The sequence below is a fragment of the Saccopteryx leptura genome, chromosome 2, assembly GCF_036850995.1.
Source record: "Saccopteryx leptura isolate mSacLep1 chromosome 2, mSacLep1_pri_phased_curated, whole genome shotgun sequence".
NCBI lineage: Eukaryota > Metazoa > Chordata > Mammalia > Chiroptera > Emballonuridae > Saccopteryx > Saccopteryx leptura.
This window is the reverse complement of record NC_089504.1, coordinates 51,133,506-51,156,351: the sequence shown is the minus strand read 5'-3', so window position 1 is coordinate 51,156,351 and position 22,846 is coordinate 51,133,506. Positions and strand designations below refer to the sequence as shown.

At 43.5% G+C, this 22,846-nt stretch overlaps 1 protein-coding gene across 2 annotated transcripts in view; it reads right to left on the bottom strand.

Annotated features, from left to right (window-relative positions):
• Positions 1-22,846, bottom strand: part of PRUNE2 (prune homolog 2 with BCH domain) — a 285,127-nt gene that overhangs the window by 81,672 nt on the left and 180,609 nt on the right. For both annotated transcript variants that reach the window (XM_066367956.1, XM_066367957.1), the window contains exons 7-9: positions 17,039-17,197; positions 7,593-14,160; positions 6,214-6,979 (exon numbers count right to left, since the gene is read on the bottom strand). In XM_066367956.1, coding sequence (XP_066224053.1) covers positions 6,214-6,979; positions 7,593-14,160; positions 17,039-17,197 — 7,493 coding nt within the window. The remainder of the gene's footprint in view (positions 1-6,213; positions 6,980-7,592; positions 14,161-17,038; positions 17,198-22,846) is intronic.

Sequence of the window (22,846 nt, the reverse complement as noted above, 5' to 3'; positions counted from 1 at the left end):
TTATTATTATATGCTTTAACTTGCTTTACAAATTTTATAAAGTAAAGTTACTTCCCTACTTTATAAATCACCGTTACTGTGGAACTGGTGGGCGGTTAGATAATTTTACTACTAACAGAGATACAAAAGTGAGCGGTAGGTATAAAAAGGTTGACTACCCCTGGTCTATCTTATAGATTTTATTCACTTTTCAGTCCCTAAAATTGTGTGGGACAATTCCAATTCCTTAAAACAATATCTATCTATCTATCTATCTATCTATCTATCTATCTATCTATCTATCTATCTATCTATCCTGCCTACCTGTCTAATCTCCTATTGCTGCTACTGGCTCTATTTCTCTGGAGAACTAATATATAATCAAATTACCCTTTCTTCATATGACATCCTTGCAACTGCACCTTCTTTAAAATAAGCATATAAATGGTCTTTTTCAGAAAACTTTGCATGCTGTTGATTACTCTGCCATGGTTGTCAGCAATCACACAGGAAGGACCAGGACCATCATCCCTGTCTCGGGGGTTAGTGTGCAATCCTGAGCTGGCAGGTCTATAGCTGAAGGGTGACCAAGGTGTTGGCAAAGCCTCTGGCCTCTGGAAAAATTGATCCTAGGGAATAAGGACACGGCATTGAAAATCATAGGGGAGAGAGTTTATCTCTCAGCACTCACAAAAAGTTTTGTGAAAAAGTGTCAGTAAGTGGAGGATGAGGAGAAAAAGCATCTAATGCTACCTTAGGTTTTGAAAATAGGGCTTACTGCCCTCAAAACAGAGTGGACGCAGAGAGGGGTTGTTGTGCTCAGATGAGGGGAGGGCAAGAAGCCAATTTGTAGGTGGTATGTCACACCTGTAAAGCCAGTAGCCACAGCCACCATCACAGCTGCCTGGCCCGTGCTGGTTCGCATTAGATTTGGACAGACGGTAATGAAACAAAGGAGCCAAAAACTGGTGGGCCATCAGCTTTAACCTAGCTTGCATCCAGTGGGCAAGAAATACACACAGTGGGAAAACACTTCCCTTTCCATTCAGGGTTCCTTAAAGCTACTGATTTATCTGAGTTTCCTAGAATCAAAGGTTCTACCTCACCAGCCTTATTCACCTCTGTTCTCCATCTCCTTCTTTCTGCACAAACTCTGCACAAACCGGCTTCTCCTTCAGCATTCTGCCATCTTGGCTACTTCTCCTGGCCTCCTCCATGTGGCCTTTCTCTGCTCTCCTACAGCATGGGCACCTCCTAGAACATAATCTCTCTTCTCCTGGAACTCTCTTCCTTTTAAAACATTTTGGCATGAAAGCCCTCCCCCAACACACATTAATATAATCACGCCCATCCCAAGCAAGAAGGCAATTAATATTATCACCTGGGCGACGGGCTAACACGTGGGCAGCACCATCTTTAACAAAGTGAGTATAATATATTTTATCTGCCCAATACACACCACATACATTATCAGTTTACCTTTCTTTCTTTCTTTCTTTCTTTCTTTCTTTCTTTCTTTCTTTCTTTCTTTCTTTCTTTCTTTCTTTCTCTCTCTCTCTCTCTCTCTCCTTCCCTCCTCCCTCCCTCCCTCCCTCCCTCCTTTCTTCTTTCTTTCTTTCTTTCTTTCTTTCTTTCTTTCTTTCTTTCTTTCTTTCTTTCTTTCTTTCTTTCTTTCTTTCTTTCTAAGGGAGAGGAAGTGAGAGGGATAGACAGAGAAAGAGAGAAAGTGTGATAGGGGCCTAGTGTTGTATATGCGACCTCAGTGTTGTGTGAGAGTTGGACATAAAGAGGAACTTTAAACTTGCTTTTGGTAGCTGCTTAGAGTAGAAAATCCCCAATAGTCTGTACAAGGAAGTTAAGCATTAAACGGAGCTTGCCTGTGGCAATAGTTTAGACTGAAAAATTTTTACAAGCCCGGCTAGTTAGGTATCTTGACTTAAATCTTGCCTACAGAAGCAGGATATAGTTTTATGCTTTAGCCTTGCAGCAATTACAGGAAGAATTGTAATGAGCTTTAGAACAAAGAATGCTTTCTACCAAAATGTCAAGAATGTTGTGCATACCTGTTGAAATAACTATGACTTTGTGGTTTATCCCCTTAAATACTGCTCTCTCCCTAGGCTCCGGGCTGTTAGCTGTTTCTCAGCTAGCAGTCGCTGGCCGCAGGCTAATAAAGGCTCTTTTAATTTATAATCAATTTGGGCTCCATCAATAATTACTTGCGTTTGGTCCATAACAAAAGAAGTATCAATTTATTGTTCCCCTTCCTTGTATACCCGTTGATTGCTTTTCATATGGGCCCTGACTAGGGACCTGGGGTTGAGCCGGTGCCCTCAGGATCAGGCCACGGACCTTGCTGCTCTGGGAGGATGCTTTATCTGTTGGAGACCGCAAGCTGACAGGGTCCTTGGAATTCAGATTTGTGGAGAACAAAGAGGTATGGGGAACTGGCAGTGAGCTGACAGAGTCCTTGCTGCCCATCCCCCCACCTCACTTGCATGATTAAGTTGCTAAAGGCTAAACTCTTCCCCACAACCTCTGACTGTTTAAGTTGGTAAAGGCAATTTCCTTGCCCTTCCCCACAGCTCCGTGTTAGCTGTGATGCTGATTGTTTCTACTCATCCTATCCCCCCTGTTCCTCGGAGAGGCTGGAGGCAGTTTTCCTTTACCCTTTGTTTCATGAAGTTAAGATGTTATGTATGGTGGAGGGTTTTTTGGGCTCTGGGGAGAATTCTTGTTTTGTCTGGGAAAGTGACTTTGTATCTGAGCTCTCTGATTTGCAAATGACTTTGCTTTACACCAGGGGTTGGGAACCTATGGCTCATGAGCCAGATGTGGCTCTTTTGATGGCTGCATCTGGCTCGCAGACAAATCTTTAATAAAAATAATAATAACGTTAAAATATAAAACATTCTCATGTATTACAATTCATTCATTTCCTACCACTCACGTTCATGGTTGCGGGTGGGTGGAGCCAATCACAGCTGTCCCGGGACAACACCAAATTTTTATTGGATAATGCGTTATGTACACGGGTCATTGTATAGCTCTCATGGAATTACATTTTAAAATATGTGGCATTCGTGGCTCTCTCAGCCAAAAAGGTTCCCGACCCCTGCTTTACACTATAAAAATAAAGCTTTTGGGAGTGCAGGCACTTTTTCATAGGCCATCAGCCACCATAAGACCTCCCTATCCCATCCTTCTTTCTGTGTTTATTTTCTAATCCTCCACCATTCCCACTCAAGACCTACAAAATTATTTGTTGCGCTGGTTTGCAACACTTTATTCATTGGGCCACTGGCCAGGGCAGCTTACTTCCATTTTTGAAGACCAGGTTTTAATTCTCTTTTTCAGGACAGTCTTGATTTGGGGTATTGTGTTATATGATGAGATTATCTGTCAGAATACTTTTTCAGGTTTTTGGTTGGGAAAATATAGCTATCTTTTACTGCTTCTGTGATTACTTTCCTGTCTCCACAATTTCCTTCATCTTCTTCCCAGTAAACTTGGCTGGCCTCATAGCCCTTTCTGTGCCTTTCCAGATTATGACCTTCATTTAATGTCCATCTTGAACTGCACCTCATGAGGCACAGAATGACTCCTGGGGCCTTAGGCCCTTTGGCCTTCATGGGTTCCTTCTTTTATTTAAAAGAATATCTAAAAATTAATTTTACATACTTGTTGGCAGAAAGCAATACAATCCACCAAAGAGTAATCAGTAATCATTTTTTCCTTTTGATTTTAGAAGATATTCAAAGCTTCTCATGGGTTCCCTTAAAGTATAATGGGCCCTGGGCACTCTGCCTCCTGATCCTACCGGATAATAAGCTGTCCCAGATTCCTTCATAAAAATGCCCTAGACAGACGCCTCTTCTCTTACTTACCAGCATTAACACACACTCTGACACAGAGAGACTCAAATTCAAATCCCAGCTCCTTTACTTTCTAACTATAAACCAGAACAAGTGACTCAACCTTTCTGAACATCAGTTTCCTCCTTTGCCATAATTCTTACATCATACATTTGCCATGGTAATGTGAGATGATGTGTACACAGTGCTTAATACCAGGTCCACGGCAAATGCTTGTAATTGGGAGCTCTTTCTATTTAAACTGATGTTGATCATTAACTATTTTTATTTAACTATTACACTGTTGTTCACCTTTTCCTTTATGTTTAACTCTTATCACACTGTAAACTCCTACAGGGCTGGGAATAAGACCACTGGTTGTCAAACTTCAGTGTGCCTCAGAAGCCCACAGAGGAAGTACTGACCCAGGGGTGGCTGGACCCCATCCTGAGTTCTCCATTCAGGAGGTCTGGTGCAGGCTGGTGATTTGCATTTATAACTAATACCCAGGTATTAGTTGAGACCACTGGTTTTTGGACCCCACTTAGAGAATCACTGCTTTAGACAACTCTGCCTCCTCTAAAATCTAACACAGAGGGATGTTCTCAAATACTAATATTTTGAAACTACTAATAAATACTGGTAACAATGTTAGAATTTTAATAATATAAATATTTCCAAATAAATTATTTATGCAACAGGTAATATAAATGCCAGCAGGAAAATATGCCCCCTCTCCCAACTATGAGAAAGCTTTCACCACTGCAGGGGCTGAGCAAAAAGGGGATGAGCAAAGAACTCTTGTTGAAAGAAAAGGGGCAAGTGGCACAATTGAATACTATCATCTGTTTGATTTCAGGGGCATGTGCAAAATGCAGACAAGAAGCCAAACAATAGCTCAGTTCTTAGCTCAATCTATAACAATGCCAGCAGGGCTGCTGGGATCCATCTGCTACTCTCTTTCTGATAACGGATCTGGTGTCTCTGGAAGGAAGTAGCTTGACAGGAAGAAAAAAGATTAGGCCAACTGAAAGTATCTGGCTTTATGAAGCTGCACTGAAATACGGCCCAGCTTTTAACTCTTTACAGCACTTGGCTAACTCTTGGCGTCCCCCTGTCTGTCATTCTTTGTGCTCTCCATTCCCTTCCTGGAAAATGGAATCCGTGAATACCAGAGCTCTCCTGAATATAGTGCATTAACACACACATTAAGTTTGTAGGATTAATACTCATGGAAGGCTTGAGACGCTCCAGCCCAACCCACTGGTTTACAGATGAGGAAACACGCCTAGCCTAGGACTGTCCTAAAATATATAACCGGTATGACACAGTCAGGCTGGAGTCCAGATTCTTTGACCTGCAGTGGGTACGTGGTGTGGGTGGTCCTTTATATTCCCAAAATGAATAGAAGAAAGACACCTTTACTGCATTTTAAGAGGAAAACATGATTTCGCCCTTGACTTAAGTTATTTTTCACAGGTTTTTTTTTTTGTCTCTGGAAGCAGGAGAGTAAATGAAGAGAAACACGAACAACCCTAAACGGTGTCAGCAAGGCCTGAGAACTGGAGGGCAGGGATGACATCCTGCTCCCTGCTGCATGTCCACTGGCTACCCAGCCACTCAGTGTGGAGCAGAGTCTCAAAAACCATGTGATGAGTGAATGAATGAATGAATGAATCAATCAATCAATCAATCACTGGTTTGATGGTTGCTGACTTTTCAGCCAATTGGGGAATGCTGTCTTACACTAAGATTTTCAGCCTGCCGTGGAGTCTACTTACTCCTAATAGTCAGGTAGGTACTTGCATTAAACCAGAATCACCTTTTCTGTGAGTCTGCTGGAAAGTATAGGTTTTGGGGGCAGAAAACTTTGAATCCCAGGCTATTTACTCTGGTTACTTAATTCCAGGTAAATCATAGAATCTTTCTGAACCTTCAGTCCCCGCCTCACATCAGTATGTGGAAAATGGAGATAATAATAATACCTTCTACCTTAAGGCTGTTGCAAGGATTAAATAAGATAATGTTGCAAACTGCCTGGTGCAATGAATAAATGTTAGTGCCCTCCTCACTCCAGTTCCTAGTGCCTGTATAAGAGTGATAACAGTGTTGAGTAGGTAGAGTCAGGATAAATATTGGAAGGGGAAGAAAAAGATCCTGGGTGGAGACTATAGCGTTTTGGGGGTTTTTTGGCTAAAAATATATACAGATCATCATTATCATTATGGTTATCCGGCAGCTGCTTTTATTGGTGGGATGCTTTGCAATAAATATAAGCAAAGCTAGGTATTCTTAATATTTCATAATCCCCCACCATTTCCCTGGATTCTAATAAAATAGTTTTCAGGAAAAAAATAAACAAATGTAGCATTTTGCTTACCCATTTGGTCTTGGTTTCCTTGTTCTGGGCTCAAGAAACTCTGTTTCCTCCTCCATTTCCGTTTCAGGGATCACGTTTTTCTGAGAAGGCTGCGGTGAAAGCATTTCCCATTCGTTGTCATGGGTGACAGCCTGCAACATAACTGTATCTGGGCTGGCCTTGCCTGGGCTCTTGTTCTTCTGAGATTGGCTGCCCAGATCAGAGGCTTCCTCTAGTGCTAAAGATTCCAGAGGGTTTGTTTCTCCCAGAACATGCATCTGCGGACCCTTGTCCAAGTCGTGACCAGACGCTGGCTCCACAGTCTTGTCGGAAGATTCAGGCCCTCGGTCCCTAGCTTCTGATGATGGATTGCCAGCCTCACTATGGCCCAAGACCATCCAACTCTGTTCTTCCCCAGGGCTTTCAAGAGCTGATCTCTTATCGTCTTCGGAAGACATTCTCTCTGCAGAATGATCTTCTCTTTCATTTAAGGAGTCAGGTTGACAGGTGTCTGGGAAGCTTGCTAACTGAGTTCCTGGCAGCCCTGTTGGTTTGGAACCTATGTGACATTCTTCCAATCCAGATGTGCTTCCTCCTGCTTCACAAGCCTCTGGCTTTGGGGGTGAATTTTCTTCATGGTTTACAAGAATGTAATCCATGTGCTGTGCTTGATGGTCTTTGTCCTCCTCTATGTATCCTTCTTCCCCATATTCTGGTTTTACCTGCTCAGGCTCTTTGGTAGGAATTACTGTATTTTCTTCAAACTCTAGTAGTCCCTTGTTGGCACCTAAAAGTGGAAGACGAAGTTGAGAAGGGGAGAAACAAGGCTTAATTAACACGTTATGTGATTTATGATCTTTGCAAATGATCCATTTAAAGAGAGATAATTTAAGAAATATGTGTTTAACAGATGGCAGCCAGAGGGGAGGGAGATGAGGGGATTGGGTGAAAAAAGGGAAGGGATTAAGCAGTACAGATTGCCAGTTACTGGACAGTCACAAGGATGTCAAGTACAGCATAAGAAATATGGTCAATAAGATTGTAATAACTATGGATGGTGCCAGGTGGGTACTTGAACTATCAGGGGGTCACTTTGTAAAGTATATGCTTGTCTGACCACTATTCTGTACATCTGAAACTAATACAAAATAATAGTGAATATAAACTATACTAAAAAGATATTCCCCTCCCCAAAATGTTTAATCTTCTCATGTACTCTCAAGGATAGATATTATTCAAACAGTAGATATTACTGCTGTAATATAGGACTTAGTTACACATGCATTACAAATGTAGTTAGCTCCTGTTCAACCACTTTTGCAGGAAGAGTGTGTTTTGCAAATAGGTTAATTGAATGCAAGCAGCAGTTTCTGGGGGTTGGTGGAACGGATGTTTCTTACCATTTGATGGTCCTATGTCTCCACCTGCTGGTGAATCTAAATTATCTGTTCCTACTTCCCAGTCAATGTTTGATGGTGACAACTCCATGTTGGAGTTGCCTCTTACAGGCAAAGAAACGAACTCAGGGTCTTCATGAATGTGCAGTTCAACCAGCTGGCGCCCCAGCTGTCTGATTTTGGTCCCACTGTGGTTTTCCTTGCTTCTTTGATCAGGAAGGGCAGAAAGAGATATCTCTGCTGCTTCACTCCCCAGAGATTCATCTTCTGGAGTCCCAGCTTCCTCTGTCATGTCAACACCAAGAGCAGGATCTGTGAGGTAGGACAAGTCAAAGGGAGGTGTGTACGGTGCCAGCGATCGCTTCAGAGCATCTTCTTCCAGTGGATGGTCACCGCCATAAAGGAAGTGTTCAGGCTCTTTCATCAAATCTTCATCAATGTTTTGGCCCATGACATCATATTCAAAATCACCCCAGGAGGCTTCAGATGAACAGATATCTTGCTTTCCGGCATCCCCATCCGCGGGCGTATCGGGATTGCCTTCTGATAATGTCAGTTTACTCATGTCATCTATTGTTCCCGTGGATGTGTTGAGACCCGAGGCGTCACTGAAACTGTGTTCAAAGGCAGCTTCGCTTACATCCAGACAAGCATCCGAGGTTAGCAGAGCATGGGGAACTGAGGCAGCGTTCTCAGGAGTCAAAGGCTGCTCAAGTTCCAACAAGGCTGCTGCATTTGTCTGGCTTTCAGGAGAAAAGTCCTCTGAGATCCAAGAGTTGTTGCCATCCATGGTTGGTTCTTGGTGAGTTACAAAAATGCTGGTTCCCACCTTTTTCATCATTGGGATTGTTCCATCAGTAGGTTCCAAAATTGGTGCCGTGTCTGGGTCGGCTCCTTTTTCTGACACTCTTAAACCTGTGTTGTTTTCATCATTTATTTCGGAAGGCTCGGGAGAAGCACTGCGAGAGGCAGCAGGCTGAGATGAGCCGTTTGTGTCTGCCCTGTCGCTGACTGGAGGCAGTGGAGTCGTGTTTTCAGAAGAGAGTTCTGAGTTGTCTGGAGCAGATTCCTGCCCAGGCTCGTGATCGAGTTCTTCACCCAGCTTTGGCTCAGTGAGATAGAACTCACTGGCTTCCCCTTCAGGTCCCATCCTCGCACTGACGTGCTGCTCAGTCTCTTGCTTGGCTTCATAATCATGACATATATCAGGGCTGTTGGAAGCCTGAGAATTGCTGTCCTGGTCACAGTGAGTCAGTATATCAGGATTCTCAATATCTGCTTTCAAACTGAAGGGCTGCTTAGCATCCATCCACAAGTCAGGAGAAGCTGAGGCCAACTGCCCACCCTCTTGAAAGTTTCCATGTAAGATATCTGGAACAAACATGCTTTGGGGGCCCTCACTAGGGGTCGAGTCCTCCCACTCAGCACCTGACATCTTTATCAACTGGGTGGAAGAACTGACAGCAGTGAAACCTGAGGCGATGCTTGAATCTGGCATTTCATTTGGGTAGGATTTTTCCTCCTCCCACCAATTTGTTTCTTGACTCTCAATGGTTGAGACATTAGATATACCGCATCCTTTTTCATCTATGTGAGTAAATGCTGGGTCCGGCTGATCCCAGACAGACAGCACTGTGTTCTGACACTGCTCTTGGTTAGGTGTTTCAGAAGTGAGTTTGTCACCAACAGAAGACATGAAGGTTTGCTCCCTGGGATGCTTTTCTTTAATTTGGTCCAATACGACAAGCTGGCTAAGCTGATCAGCTTCTGGGTCTGGCTGCTTTGGTTGAATGTTCCAAAGTTGCTCATGGGAGTCCTCCCCATTACTATGCAGAAAAGGTAACTGGTGTTTATCACTGAAAGGATTAGTACCATGTGTTTCCATGGCTCCCATATCACCCTGGATGGGTACTCCCCAGGGACCCACATGTTGGTATACTGAAGAATTCATCTCTAACATTTCTCCTGAATTAGATAGTTCCCCTTCAGACGCACTCTCAACTGGCTGCCCTTCCTGTAGAGATGCATTCCAACACTCCGTGCTCTCAGCTGAGAATCCGTGCATTTCCAATTTAGAATAATCTTCATTCTCTGGTTCCGTTTTGGGAGATATTTGCCATATGATATTTCCTGTCGTCCCTGTTTCTGGAGATCTGACCTCCTTATCCACTGCTGTCACCTGTATTTCAGTCTCCTTTAGTGGTGAGAAATTCCAGTGATCAGGGCTGCTTTCTTGATTGTCACAGGAAGAGTTTGATGCACTCTCGTTCCCTGCTGGTTCCGAACTGCCTTCATAGGGAGATAATTCCTCTGACGTGGGATTTGCCATGGCCGAGAACTTATTAGATTCACTTAGTGAGTCCCAAGCACTGGGTTTACTCTGAGCAACAGGGCAGGCGGCCAAATGGCTCTCTTTCCCCACTGACTCCTCATCACCTGTGCTTTCATGGTCAGAACCTGAGCTTGTTGAAATGAACTTGGCATCCTCTGGCTGCACGGTGTCAGGAATATCACGTTCATTTTTCTCCCGATGGCTAACCTCTAGATTTCCTTCCTGATATGCACCTGAATATTCAGAATATTTGCCTGTTTCAGGGCTGGATAAAGAGGAAAAGGAATCACCATCTACTGAGTCATTCCATACCCCTAAAAATTTAGGAACCTTGTGATCTAAGCTCCTTTCAAACCGGTCCATTCTGTTTTCTGCTGGGTCCTTCATTTCCGTAATTACTTCTACTTGGCCATCAGTAGTAATTAGTCCAGATACTTGGTGATTCTCTTTGTTCCAATCATCTAGAGTCTGCTTCAGATGCCCAGTATTGGGTCCATGATCCCAAGAAAGCAGTGCAGCTGAAGAATCATTTAGGTCAGGACTCGATACACTGGAGTGTGTGTACTCACTGGAAATACTACCTCTGTCATCATGTCCTGAAGAACTGGCTCCCGGGGGGCTGTTTTCAGCACTGTTACCTTCAGGATTCTTAGTTATCTCAGAACTGGTGCAACTGACCTGCACATTACTGTCCACAGGGCCATCCCAGACATCCAGGCTCTGGGGACTTTGAGGAGGTGGCTCCTGTTTCACTCTCTCTGGCTCCAGGATGTTACATTCTTCAGTTTTCTCAAGGTCCATTTCAGGTAAAGATACGTTTATTGTTAAATTTGACCCATCTGAAATTTCAGTAGTTTCACTTGGATTTCCATAATCCATGAGGGGCTTTTCCCAGGTCTCTTTCTCCTGCAGGTGACCTGTGGACACCTCTGTTTGAACATCACAGGGGTCTGAATTGTAGGGTTCCTCCTCACGCTCTAAAACCTCCCTGGGCTCCTCCGTCTGAGGACTTGAGCTGACTGAGAGAGAGCTAAGTTTGCCCGACTCATCACAGATTTCTTCATGATCGGATGCAACTGGGGAAGAGCACTCCCAGTAACCTCGCCTTGTTCCCGACATCCCCGAAGTTCCGTCCATCACTCCCTCCTTGCTAAGGTGCTCCCTGTCAGTGGCTCCGTGGCTTTCCCTCCCACTTCCACTTTGTTCATAGTGAGGACCTTTCCACGGATCTGTGCGTAAAAAGTGCCCTGGATCCTCGGGTCTGGTTGTCAGGGGTGCGGTGTCACTTGGCAGGTCTCCTCTGCACGTGTCTTCCTGGTCTGGATTAGGTGCTCCTGATTCACCGGCTCCAGAAGCTTCTAGCACATCTGGGATGTAACTGTCCTTAACATCTTCTGATGGGCTGGGGGTTTCAGAATGCAATCTGCTCTGTTCTGAATCTGTAACACACGACGGGTCTGGTAACGTTAATGATGGCATGTTGTTATCTTTCATGACAGAATCCCAAATACTACTCGCAATCAACTGGCCACTTTTTTCATTCAGTTTGTGATACTCGTTGGGAGTAGCATCCTTGCTGTGCTGATAAGAGGCAGGGTGTCCCCAATCTGCCTGATTTGCTTCCTGATACTCCAGGCCCCACGGTTCTAGCTGTCTCACTGAAAATCGGGTTTCGGGCTCAGTACCTTCAGCCCTGTATCCTGGTGCTTGACATTCCCCAGGGATCACCACACCCGCGCTGCAATCATCCCAATCCAGATCGTTATCTGAGATGGTCGCAGTGGACTGAGTGTCCTCCAGGATCACTCTGTTCCACAGGTCGAAGTTGTCAGGGGCCACTGGCCGGGAGTTGGTGCTGCTGTGCAAAAGAGTGAGCTGCCGGTTGGCTTCGTTGTGCAACCGCATCATGCCGGGGTCATCGTAGCTGGATAGGCTGCTGTCCTCCAGGTCATCTTCCATGGGGACGTCCTTCTCATCCACAAGCTCTGCTTTAGGTAAATCTTCATCTGGGTCGGGAGTGGCGTTTATCTCAGAACCGCTATCGGCAGTAGGTGAAGCCCACATTTCTAGGTTCCCAGGCCCTGAACTAATTCGATTTCTTGGCGGCTGCAGTGGTGACTGAGGAGACATTTCAGTCTCCTCTGTGGCAGAATTAGCATCTTTTGACTCAAAACCTTCCTCTTTAGCAAATGGCTTATTGTTGGCTTCTTTGTCATCTCCAGCAAATGTTGGGGACGTGTAAGAGTCAGAGGTGGAGTAGTTGGTGTCTAAGGGGGAAGGCACAGAGTCGCCCCCTATGTTGGATGCACTGTAATCGGAACATTTATATGACAGGAAGGAATCTTCCCAGGGAGCTAGGGAGTCTGACCTTCCTTTCTTGATACTCTCCTCAAAAAGGTTCCAGGAATCGACATTTTCATACACATCCCCCCTACTATTTGGATCCATGCCGCCATCCTGATCCTCCGTTGCTGGCTCAGAACTGCTCCATGTGTGATCCAGATCAGACCTGGGGTGTCTAGATATGAGGGTATTAGCCCTGGAGTCATGGTTATTTGTGCCCCAGATTTCTGGAGCTGCTTCCTTATTTGCCTCACTGGGCACACTGTCCAGTAGGTCTTCTGAAGGAAAAGAGAATTCACTTTTTGCCATGGCCCACTCATTCAGGTCTGTCACCGCAGGGGTCTCACCACTCGTGGGGTGCAGATTCCAGGTATTTTTCAGAACCTTGGTGTCATTTTCTTTACCAAATGCCCTCCAAGCCGGGAATGACACTGCAGCAGCTGGCTCACTGTCATCCACGGGATTTCCCCACGGCTCAGGCATCGTTGTGGGAGAGCGATCAGAACGCCACAATGCAGCAAAGTCTTCAATCAGATGGTTTGTTTCCCGAGACGTGTCCGGCAATTGTGACTGCTCGGTAGGCAGGTTCTGAAACTGCAAGCTTCCCTCCTTTCGGTCTTGACCATTATTGTTGCTCAGCCCAGACTGAACAAATTCTGACATCCAGGGACTTGACTTTGAGAATTCAAGACTCTTTGGCTGAAATATAGAATCTGAGGCTCTCCTATCAACTTGGCTTGGCTTATGATCTTTCCAGGATTCGGGGCTCTGAAAGACAGATTCCTGCTCACTGGAACTCCACGCATCTGCAATAGTTTTCGAGTCGATTTCCAAACCACCCCACCAGCTGCTGCACCGCACACGAGTCTGAGGTGGCCCTGTGTAGCCTGGGTCGACTGTTTTTTGGGCCGTGTCTTTAGAATAGAGTTGACCAGGTTCTTCAGTGGGTGATGAGTCATCTGCAAAGCTACTCATACGTGTTGGTGGGACCCTCTTTCCAATATTTTTCAGCTTTTCTGGAGAAGGGGCTTCATCTCCCACAATACCTGTCAGGCTCAACTTTCTCTTAGAGTTATCCCCAGGACTTTCTTTTCTCTGGACAAACTCCTCATCAAATTCCACAAGGTTATCTTTGCCAGCCTCTGACAAAAGTGAACTGGATGAATAATTAGACATGCCCATCTCTATCCCATTGAGTTCCTTAGGCCCTGTGGGGAGCTGTCCTTCTGAGGAGTCACTGTTGGGGAAGAAGTCATCAGCCGGGGAGTAGTCAGCAGAATGGGAAGATGGTTGGGACTGTCCAGACACTATGGGTGCTGGGTCAAAGTTGAAGAGATCAAAGTGCTCCACATGTTCTCTGGACCGGGCATGGTCTTCCACAACGGCCCCTTCAGGGATGGGACTATAGGAGTCAAACCCTGGGAGGAGGCTATGGTGCGGCCCAGCTCCTTCTCCCACCGGACTGTCATCGCTGAGGAAAACTGAGCTCTCCTTGGATGAACGGCTGCTCCTAATCGTGGCCAACCCACTATCTGGGCTAACAAGGTCTATGTTGACATCCACCTGTGCCTGGTTAGAATCGTTGAGATCTGGAGGGTTTTCTATGAAATTCACCGAGTTGGGCTGTGGCTCTATGTCAGAGCCATACAACTCCATAATCCCGGACGACCCCTGGGAGAGTGGGGCGCTGCCTGCCACCGCTTCTGTGGAGGACGTCCGACTGTTGGAGATCATCTCTGGACACCGCCTGTTGATGACTTCCTTGACAAGGAGGACCACCTGGTCACAGGTCACCGAAGGGTTCTCCTGCTGGTATACCAGGATCTCATCACAGCCACATTCAAAGGGCTCCAGTTCTAGGCAAGGATTCTGGCACTCTTCCAGTTCACAGCAAATCTGTTGGGAAGACACAGGGGTTTGTATGAGCACTCAGGTACTCTTTGCTCTTTGCAATTTCTTAGTTTTTCTTAATATAAAATTAATCTGTGTTCATCTTCCCTAATAAAAGAACTCAAAGAACTGAAAACTGTCTGATGTAAAACATGGAAGGCCTCACTTAACAGACCACCAACTCTTTCTAATCTTGTCAAGTTGGCTTTTTATTGAACTTTTTAGGGGCTCAGTTTTGCTGGCTCCTGAAAGTTATAGGTAAAAGAAATCTAAAATCATTTAAATCCTTTCCTCAGTGTCATGCAATACCATCTTCCAACAGATGAGGAAGTGTGAAAAAAAGTGCAAACTATTTTCAAGTTAGAAAAAACCAGAAATAATGCTGGCTGCTGGCAAGGACTAGTGGAAAAGCATTGGGATAAAGGGAAATTGGCAGGAGAAAGGCTCTATTCAGTAGCAGGCAGCCAGGACCTGCTTTCACCCCTGACAGCCTCACAGGGCAAAGGAGAGAGTAGGGAAAAGAAGGCAGCTGTGGGGGGGCAGAGCTTTCCAACAGCACCCAGGCTTCTGCTGCCCCCCGGGCCCCAGGGAACGTCGGCAGGGAGCCTAGAACACTCAGAGCTAACTTGGGAAGCCAAGAGAACGTGTCACCATCAGTGCAAGGCCAGAACTGGGCTGCAGCTCTATGACTTTTAGGAAGTGTGCGCAATATTTTGCACACTGGGTTTTGAAACACTCCCACAGAATTAGTGAAGGTAACAACATCAACAACAGCAGCAACAATAATAACTACAGAACTCACATAGACAATAATGATGATGATGATGATATCATTTATTGTACATTTTCATATACATGGCCCAGTCCTAAAGGTTTTATGTGCATTATGTCCTTTAATCATCATGATAATTCTACAAGGTAGAAACTCTTTTTTTTTTTTTCCAGAGGCAGAGAGAGAGTTAGAGAGAGGGATAGACAGAGACAGACAGATAGAAACGGAGAGATGAGAAGCATCAATCATTAGTTTTTCCTTGCACATTGCGACACCTAGGTTGTTCATTGATTGCTTTCTCATATGTGCCTTGACTGCGGGCCTTCAGCAGACCGAGTAACCCCTTGCTTGAGCCAGTGACCTTGGGTCCAAGCTGGTGAGCTTTTGCTCAAACCAGATGAGCCTGCGCTCAAGCTGGCAACCTCGGGGTCTCAAACCTGGGTCCTTCTGCATCCCAGTCCAACACTCTATCCACTGCGCCACCGCCCAGTCAGGCCAAGGTAGGAACTCTTTATCCCCACTTTGCCAACATTAAATACTTTAGCCAACCACAGGTAGCTAACAAGTGAAGTAGACACATTTTAAACTCAGGCACACATGAACAAAGAGGGATTCCTCTGGAGTAGTCTTGGCTGGCCCTGTGCTGCTCATGATTCCTAAGAGCTGTCCCTCTGGTCATGGGTGGGAAGGGCAGGTAAAGAAAGGAGAGGCAGGGTGGAGTCGGGTCAAAGGCTTCTAATCCCTTCATTTGCTCTTCTATTTTGGTCTATTTCAAATTAACTATTTAAAAAGTTCATTTGTTACTGCCTGACCACTGGTGGCACAGTGGATAGAGCATCCATCTTGAAAGATAAGGTTGCTAATTCAAAACCCTGAGGTCGTTAGCTTGAGCACAGGCTCGCCAGTTTGAGTGCAGAGTTGCTGGCTTGAGTGTAGGATCCCAAGGTCACCAGCTTGAGCCCAAAGGTTGCTGGTTTGAAGCCCAAGATTGCCAGCTTCAGCAAGGGGTCACTGGCTTGGCTAGAACCTAAGGTCCAACCCCAGTCAAGTTATATATGAGAAGCAATCAATGAACAAATAAAGTGAAGCAACTATGAGTTGATGTTTCTCACTCTCTTCCTCCTACCTCTTTCTCTTACAATAAGTAAATAAATAAATATTTATTTGCTACTAAAAGTGATTTGAAAGCCACCATACTGAAGGCTTAGGAGACATCATTTCTGTCCATCAGAAACCAGTGGCCAAAGATGAAATTCAGCTTTGAAACCCAAGGCAGAGCAAAACACTGAAGAAACCTCAGACTGATGATACAAGACACAGATGTATGTGGGTCAGATGGAAGGTACCAAGTGCAGCAGGGACAGGCCTCTTTCATATGTGGACATGAGGAAGCACAGAGGAGCCTTAAAGTCATACCTCAAGGAAGCCTAGATGGATCTCTTGGGGAACAGAAAGTGCGAATGTAGAAAAGAAAGGAGTCAAGACTTTATCCCTAGCCACCTGTGAGTATATGAGATGTATAATCCGTTAGGAAAAATTGGTTGATGAAACTATTCTAGACCATGCTGTCCATATTATAATGAATTCTGTATGTTCTCATATTACTTAATAAATTTCCCTGGTTTGGTACAGCCAGTGCCCTATTTTTATTAATTTTGTCTACATTTTATATCATTTCCATAGCCTTAGGTTAAAAGACTTGGCTCTCAACCAAGAAGGTCTAAATTTGTCTATCTGATTACCTAGCTAAAATTATAGTATCTGGAGACTCACTTGGATGAAAGCATCAGATCACCATTTACTCAATACTGGGCACCAAACAGGTGTTTGGACAGGGATGAAAAAATGGCACACAAAGGAGGACTGGCCCTCATTTGGGGAAGAAAGCTATGATCTCTCTATGGATTCATTCTAGAAGGAAAATGGTTATGGGGCTCTTTTAAAAGGCCCCATGTACAAAGTATCCCCAACATTCCTTGACACTCCAATTCTAGGGCTTTATCTCTTGGTCCATTTGCTTTATGCCACTGATCCATTCCCATCTCCCACCACGTGTTCCGAGAGCAAGGTTAGGATGCAGTGTGACATACCAGGGTTGGAGCAGATCCTTACCTGACTGCCCAGCTCCAGGTCCTCGGAGTACACAGCAACCTGCTGTCTTGGCTGCTGCTCCTCCGACAGGTAGCTGGCCAAGAGGATGAGGACATCAAAGCCGAACTTGTCTGTAAATGCTTTCAAATCACTGGTGATATTGCTGTGAAACATACAGTTCTGAAACAACAACATGCAATTTGATATTAATGTCAAACTTCTCAGCTGTGGGCAGCTGTGTCACAAATTTGATCAGTCTTATGATGTATTATGACAGAGATATATTATTAGATGTAAGTGAAATAAACACTTCGAGAAAGTTTGAAAACTTTTATGTGATGGTTTAAGATGTACCTAGCTTGTTTGTTTTCCTAAACCAAGAAAGAAAGGAACTTTTGCCATTATTATAAATAGTTTAGATAAGAAACAGATATCTTACCAAGATATTGCTATTTTTTTCCTAAACTATTTACTCAAATACTGACTTTCCAAAACATTATGTTTCCTCTTATTGTTCCTAGGATATAGAAATGTCTGCTATTCTTGCAACCTATCACTAGAAAAACAGTAAGTAGGAAGTTACTGTTCTTTTCTATAATTGTTTTCTAATGATTATTACTGACTCTAAGAAGAAGTCCTAAGGATGAACCTAGCTGAGTTTGCTGAATGTTTTTTATCCCAGTGTTGTCTAGGACAGTGGTCCCCAACCTTTTTTGGGCCACAGACCAGTTTAATGTCAGAAAATATTTTCACAGACTGGCCTTTAGGGTGGGACGAATAAATGTATCACGTGACTGAGACAAGCGTCACGTGACTGAGAGGGAATCTGGTCATTTCTTGAAAATAAAACATCGTTCAGATTTAAATATAAATAAAACGGAAATGATGTAAGTTATTTATTCTTTCTCTGTGGACCGGTACCAAATGGCCCACAGACCGGTACTGGTCCGCAGCCCAGGGGTTGGGGACCACTGGTCTTGGAGATTTGTGTGAAAGCTCTGATATCAGATCTGCTTGTTCTATGTGGTAACTAAGGAGAAATGAATAACTGCGGAAATGTCAGCCACTACCACAGCATACCCAGACCTATGGCTCACATCATCCTCGAAAATGTACCGGCTTTTTCAAGTTTTATTAACTACATTAAGAACCACTTTGTTAGCATGGTTGTCTCTTTTTCTTAAAGAAACACAGGGAAGACCAATGCCTGGCATATAGTAGTTGCTCAAGAAATGTCTGTTGAGTGACTGGAGAGAGACATATACCAAAATCAACCTGTGCTTCATAATCCTACTCACAGCATATATAGGGCAGATATATGATCATGACATTTAATCAATCAACTGACAGTGTACAGGAGGTCTTTGAGTTATGACAGACTCGACATACAACATTTCGAGTTTACAATGCTCACTCCCATAAAAACTTTAAAAAATTGAGAAAATTTTTTGGCGTACGCCGTTAGCATCGTACTTACGGACTACATGGGCAAACTATTTTGGTTGTGCATGGCAGAAGAATACACAGTAACGCAGCGTGTTTGTGTTTTTATGCTCTAGATTGTGATTTCACAGCTGTGTTAGGATAGGTAAGTGACTTAAGCAAGGGTGTGTTTCAACTTACACCAACATTTGGGTTACATTACTGTCATAGGAATGGAACTGTGTCTTTGCCCAACGACCCTCTATATTGTGCTACTTAAGGAAAATCACCATGGTATGCACCCAAGAGACAAAGAGCTCTATTAATTTTTTTCTGATTACAAAAGTCTTGTAAAATATTAAAGCAATACAGAAATGTATGCCATAGGATGTGGAAGTGCCACATACCCCCTCCTCAGATAACCACTGTCAGGATTGCATTTAAGTGCAGAATTTTTCCACGCCTAGATTAATATTTGTATGTGATAGCTCTTTGAAAGTTGTGGATTTGATGTCGGTGGCTTAGACTAATTACCAGACTATTTAAAATATCCATATCACATGGACTCTAACTCTACTGAGTCAAATCTCCAAGCCTGAAGCCCCTGAGAGGGTACGAGGGCCAGGGCAGCTGTGCCTGTCCCCAGCGTCCACACCTCAGGAGCCTTGGCTGTCACTCCGCAGCAGCCACTCTCATTAGGCAGCTCACCAGGCCACTTTCACTTTTTGGTTACACAGAATTGTACGTGAGAATTCACAAAAGGTCTCAGAATAGACCGACAGTCTATTGTACTGACTTGCTAATGAAATTAATGATGTTCAAACACAACAGCTTTTGGAAGCATGTGTTCCAAAATGCCGACTGAAAGCTTTGCTGCTTCGTATTTATTGTCCAAGTGTTATAATAACGATCTTTAAATAGATACTTAAAAAATTCGTTCACAAGAGAAGTAGATATTTGGAATAAATTAAAAAAAAACCCACCAACCCTTATATTATACACATGCATTCAATAAACAAAATTATTTTAGATAATCAGTGGTGTTATCCACCAAAAACCTCAATACTGAGCCTCTTGCCATTATAAAGAGTAAAATCAGATACGGTTCCAAAGTAACAAGAATGGATGACAACTACCTAGATCTTATCTACAGGGACTGAAGGCTTTCATACAAAAAGCCCTATAATTTTCCTTTCAAAGTAACTTTAAATTATGTATAAAAAACCCCTAAAACACATTAATAAACTCATGAAAGAAGACACAAACATTTCTAAGAAACTTTTACATATAATAAAATTATTATGACACTCCCTCTGGGTCACTCAAACAAGAGAGAGCAGAATTTACTGATATCTGAGCACAAGATTAGGAGTCAGTAGAATCGGCATTATTTAAAGCCATTCTGGTGGAACATTTGCTATTCCAAAATGTTGGCTGAGCTCCAATCTATAGGGATTCTTCTGTGTTAAAGTGACAGCTTGAGGAACTTGTTGGACTCTAGTGCAGTGGCAAAGTCTCAGGCCCCGCCCCAGACCTACCTACAAAAGTGGAATCTGCATTTCCCACAGATCCCAAATCCTGGGTGATTTGACTGCACAGTGATATCTGAAAAGCCCTGCTCTAGGAAGGTATTGGTTAATTGGTGTGTTTCCCCTAGGTAACAGTCCTTTGGGTTCTCTCAATGTCTTCCCAGGACTTACTAGCTCACACCCTCAGCTCCTTGTTCCTCTATCCTTATCACAAAAATCACCCTGGAGGGTGTATTACTGGGCCGCTTTGCTAGAGCTCCTCATTTAGCAGGTTGAGGATTAATTAGGTCAAGAATCTGTATTTCATCGGCCTGGCATGTAGGAGTCCCGGGTTCAATTCCCAGCCAGGGCACATAGGAGAAGCGCCCATCTGCTTCTCCACCCCTCCCCCTCTCCTTCCTCTCTGTCTCTTTCTTCCCCTCCTGCAGCCAAGGCTCCATTGTAGCAAAGATGGCCCAGGCGCTGGGGATAGCTCCATGGCCTCTGACTCAGGCACTAGACTGGCTCTGGTCGCAACAGAGCGACCCCCTGGATGGGCAGAGCATCGTCCCCCGGTGGGCATGCCAGGTGGACCCCAGTTGGGAGCATGTGGGAGTCTGTTTGACTGCCTTCCTGTTTCCAACTTCAGAAAAATACAAAAAAAAAAAAAAAAAAAGAATCTGTATTTCATTATGTACCTCAAGTAATTCTAGGATCAAACACCTTTGAAGAACACCTTCCCAGTTTTCTTCTGGTTGACCCCAAATTCCACAAAATCAGATAAAAGTATTGATAAAACAAAGATTTATGTGACCCCCCCAAGCATGTTAAAGCAATAATAAAATACTTAAGTTTTACAATAACCCCAAAACAGAGATCTTCAACATCTATGCCCCAGCTATCCTAATAAAACTGTCTGAACCAGATTCCATTTTACAGGCTTTAGGATGGTGTTAGGAGTTTTATGTTTAAAACAGAATCACACAAGGGAATAAATGAAAAGCTTCGGGAATCTGGGAGGCAGAGGCTGTTTGTTCTGCTTTTCTGCTGGTGCTGTTTGCTTAGGAGATAATTTATTATTGTCTTCTAGCAACGCAGGGAGTCATGTGCTGTGATGGCTCTTATGTTGCTGACAAGCTAGGCTGGCCCTGAATAAACAGCACTTCATCATCAACACATCCCAATTGTAGATACAGGTTGGCATTTTCTTCCCCCCATTTGCCTTCTACCTGATAAATTACTGTTTTAGTTACATGTATACAAATACTATTTGTTAATCTGCTCAAATGTCTCCAAAATGCTTTCCCCCACTTTAAGTGAAAATTATATACATATACATATATATCACCCACTCAGTTTTGTCAAAGGTTTAGAAAATAAAGGAACCTTACTTTAAGTTACCACCCGAACCCCCACCATGCAACCTTCCACATTTAAAATGCAAGCCCAGCCTGAGACTGCTGCATGGGATTTAGGAAGAGCCTTTACTAACGGTTACAGCTGGGAATTGACCAGCAGAAACGCAGGCCATTCCCATCGGTTAGGAAGAATGGGAACTGCTCCCTGCCACAGTCCTTTGTTGCTCATGGGTCCAAAGATTTGATCAATAAACATTTTAGAGGTCATGAGTCCTTTTGCCTTAGTAATTCACAGTTTTGGAATGAGTAAGAACACCTGGAAATGTGGGGAGAAAAAGCCCCTATTATTTCCTGACCAAAAGCTAAGGTGTATATATCTCAAGGGGCCTTAAAAAAAGGCTGATTATCATGATGACAAAGAGCAGGGAACAGAAATGACATAGCTTTATTTTAACAGCTGAGATAGTGATAGTGTCCAGCAGACTTACTGCATTTCTGGTTGAAAGCGTGTGGACAAATACAGTGGAAATTTCCATTCTCGCCTATTTCGTGCTCATTCCATGGCTCTGAAAAATTCAGTCTTTATGCTGATAGCGTTAATGCATCGCATGAAATAAAAGTGATCCGAGTAATGTGTTATGAACATATGAATACTTAAATGTTCATATTCCTTGAGAGAGAAAGATCAACTCTTCTTCATTGCTCAGACAGGGGTGGGCAAAAAGAGGTTTGCTGTTGTGAGTACATGAAACAGAGTTTGGGATCTCCCTGTAGATTTTGCTTCTGATGTTAACTAATATCATACTTTCCATTTGGGTCCAGCCTGCTGGGACACATGCATAATCCAAAACAGTTGTCTCTCTCACAAACTACAAATGAAATATATTGAGTAAGGCTCCTATAAGTGAAACAAATTATTTTCTAATGTCACAGACAAGCTAATCTCAGATTTATTATGTCTGAATTATTTTTTTTCTTCTTGCAGGAAATAGAAAAATCAAGTGAGCAGGTATCAGCTGTCGGTAGAATGCTTGTAGGTAAAAATCATTACTAAGACCAAAACAAAAGCTTGTACAGCTTTAATTCTGAGAATAGTGAGTCTTAGAAACAGTTTAACAATCCATAACCACCTTGGAAGCATAGTGAAAACATGGACTGCTGAGTTACTGAAATTTAAGAGGATAGTTTGACATTTATACTCTGCATAGATTTATGTCTAGACTGAAGACTATATTTTAATCAAGATATGAGAAAAATGCTGAGGTATGTACACAAATGTTCTAACTGAAAGCTTTATGATTTATGCTACCAAAATTGCATTATGATGTTTAAAATATTCAGCAATAATAGTCTGATAATTTTGACAGGAAAATGATTTATGAGAACACAAAATGCATAAATTAAGAGATTTTATTTATTCTGGGTTTTTTTTTCTCTGTATACCCTTTAATTGGTAAGCAAAGATATTTCCCATGTTTTTACCAGATGTCATTAAAAATAACTCTATTGCTCTTATTTTGATAAGCTAGTCAAGGCATTTT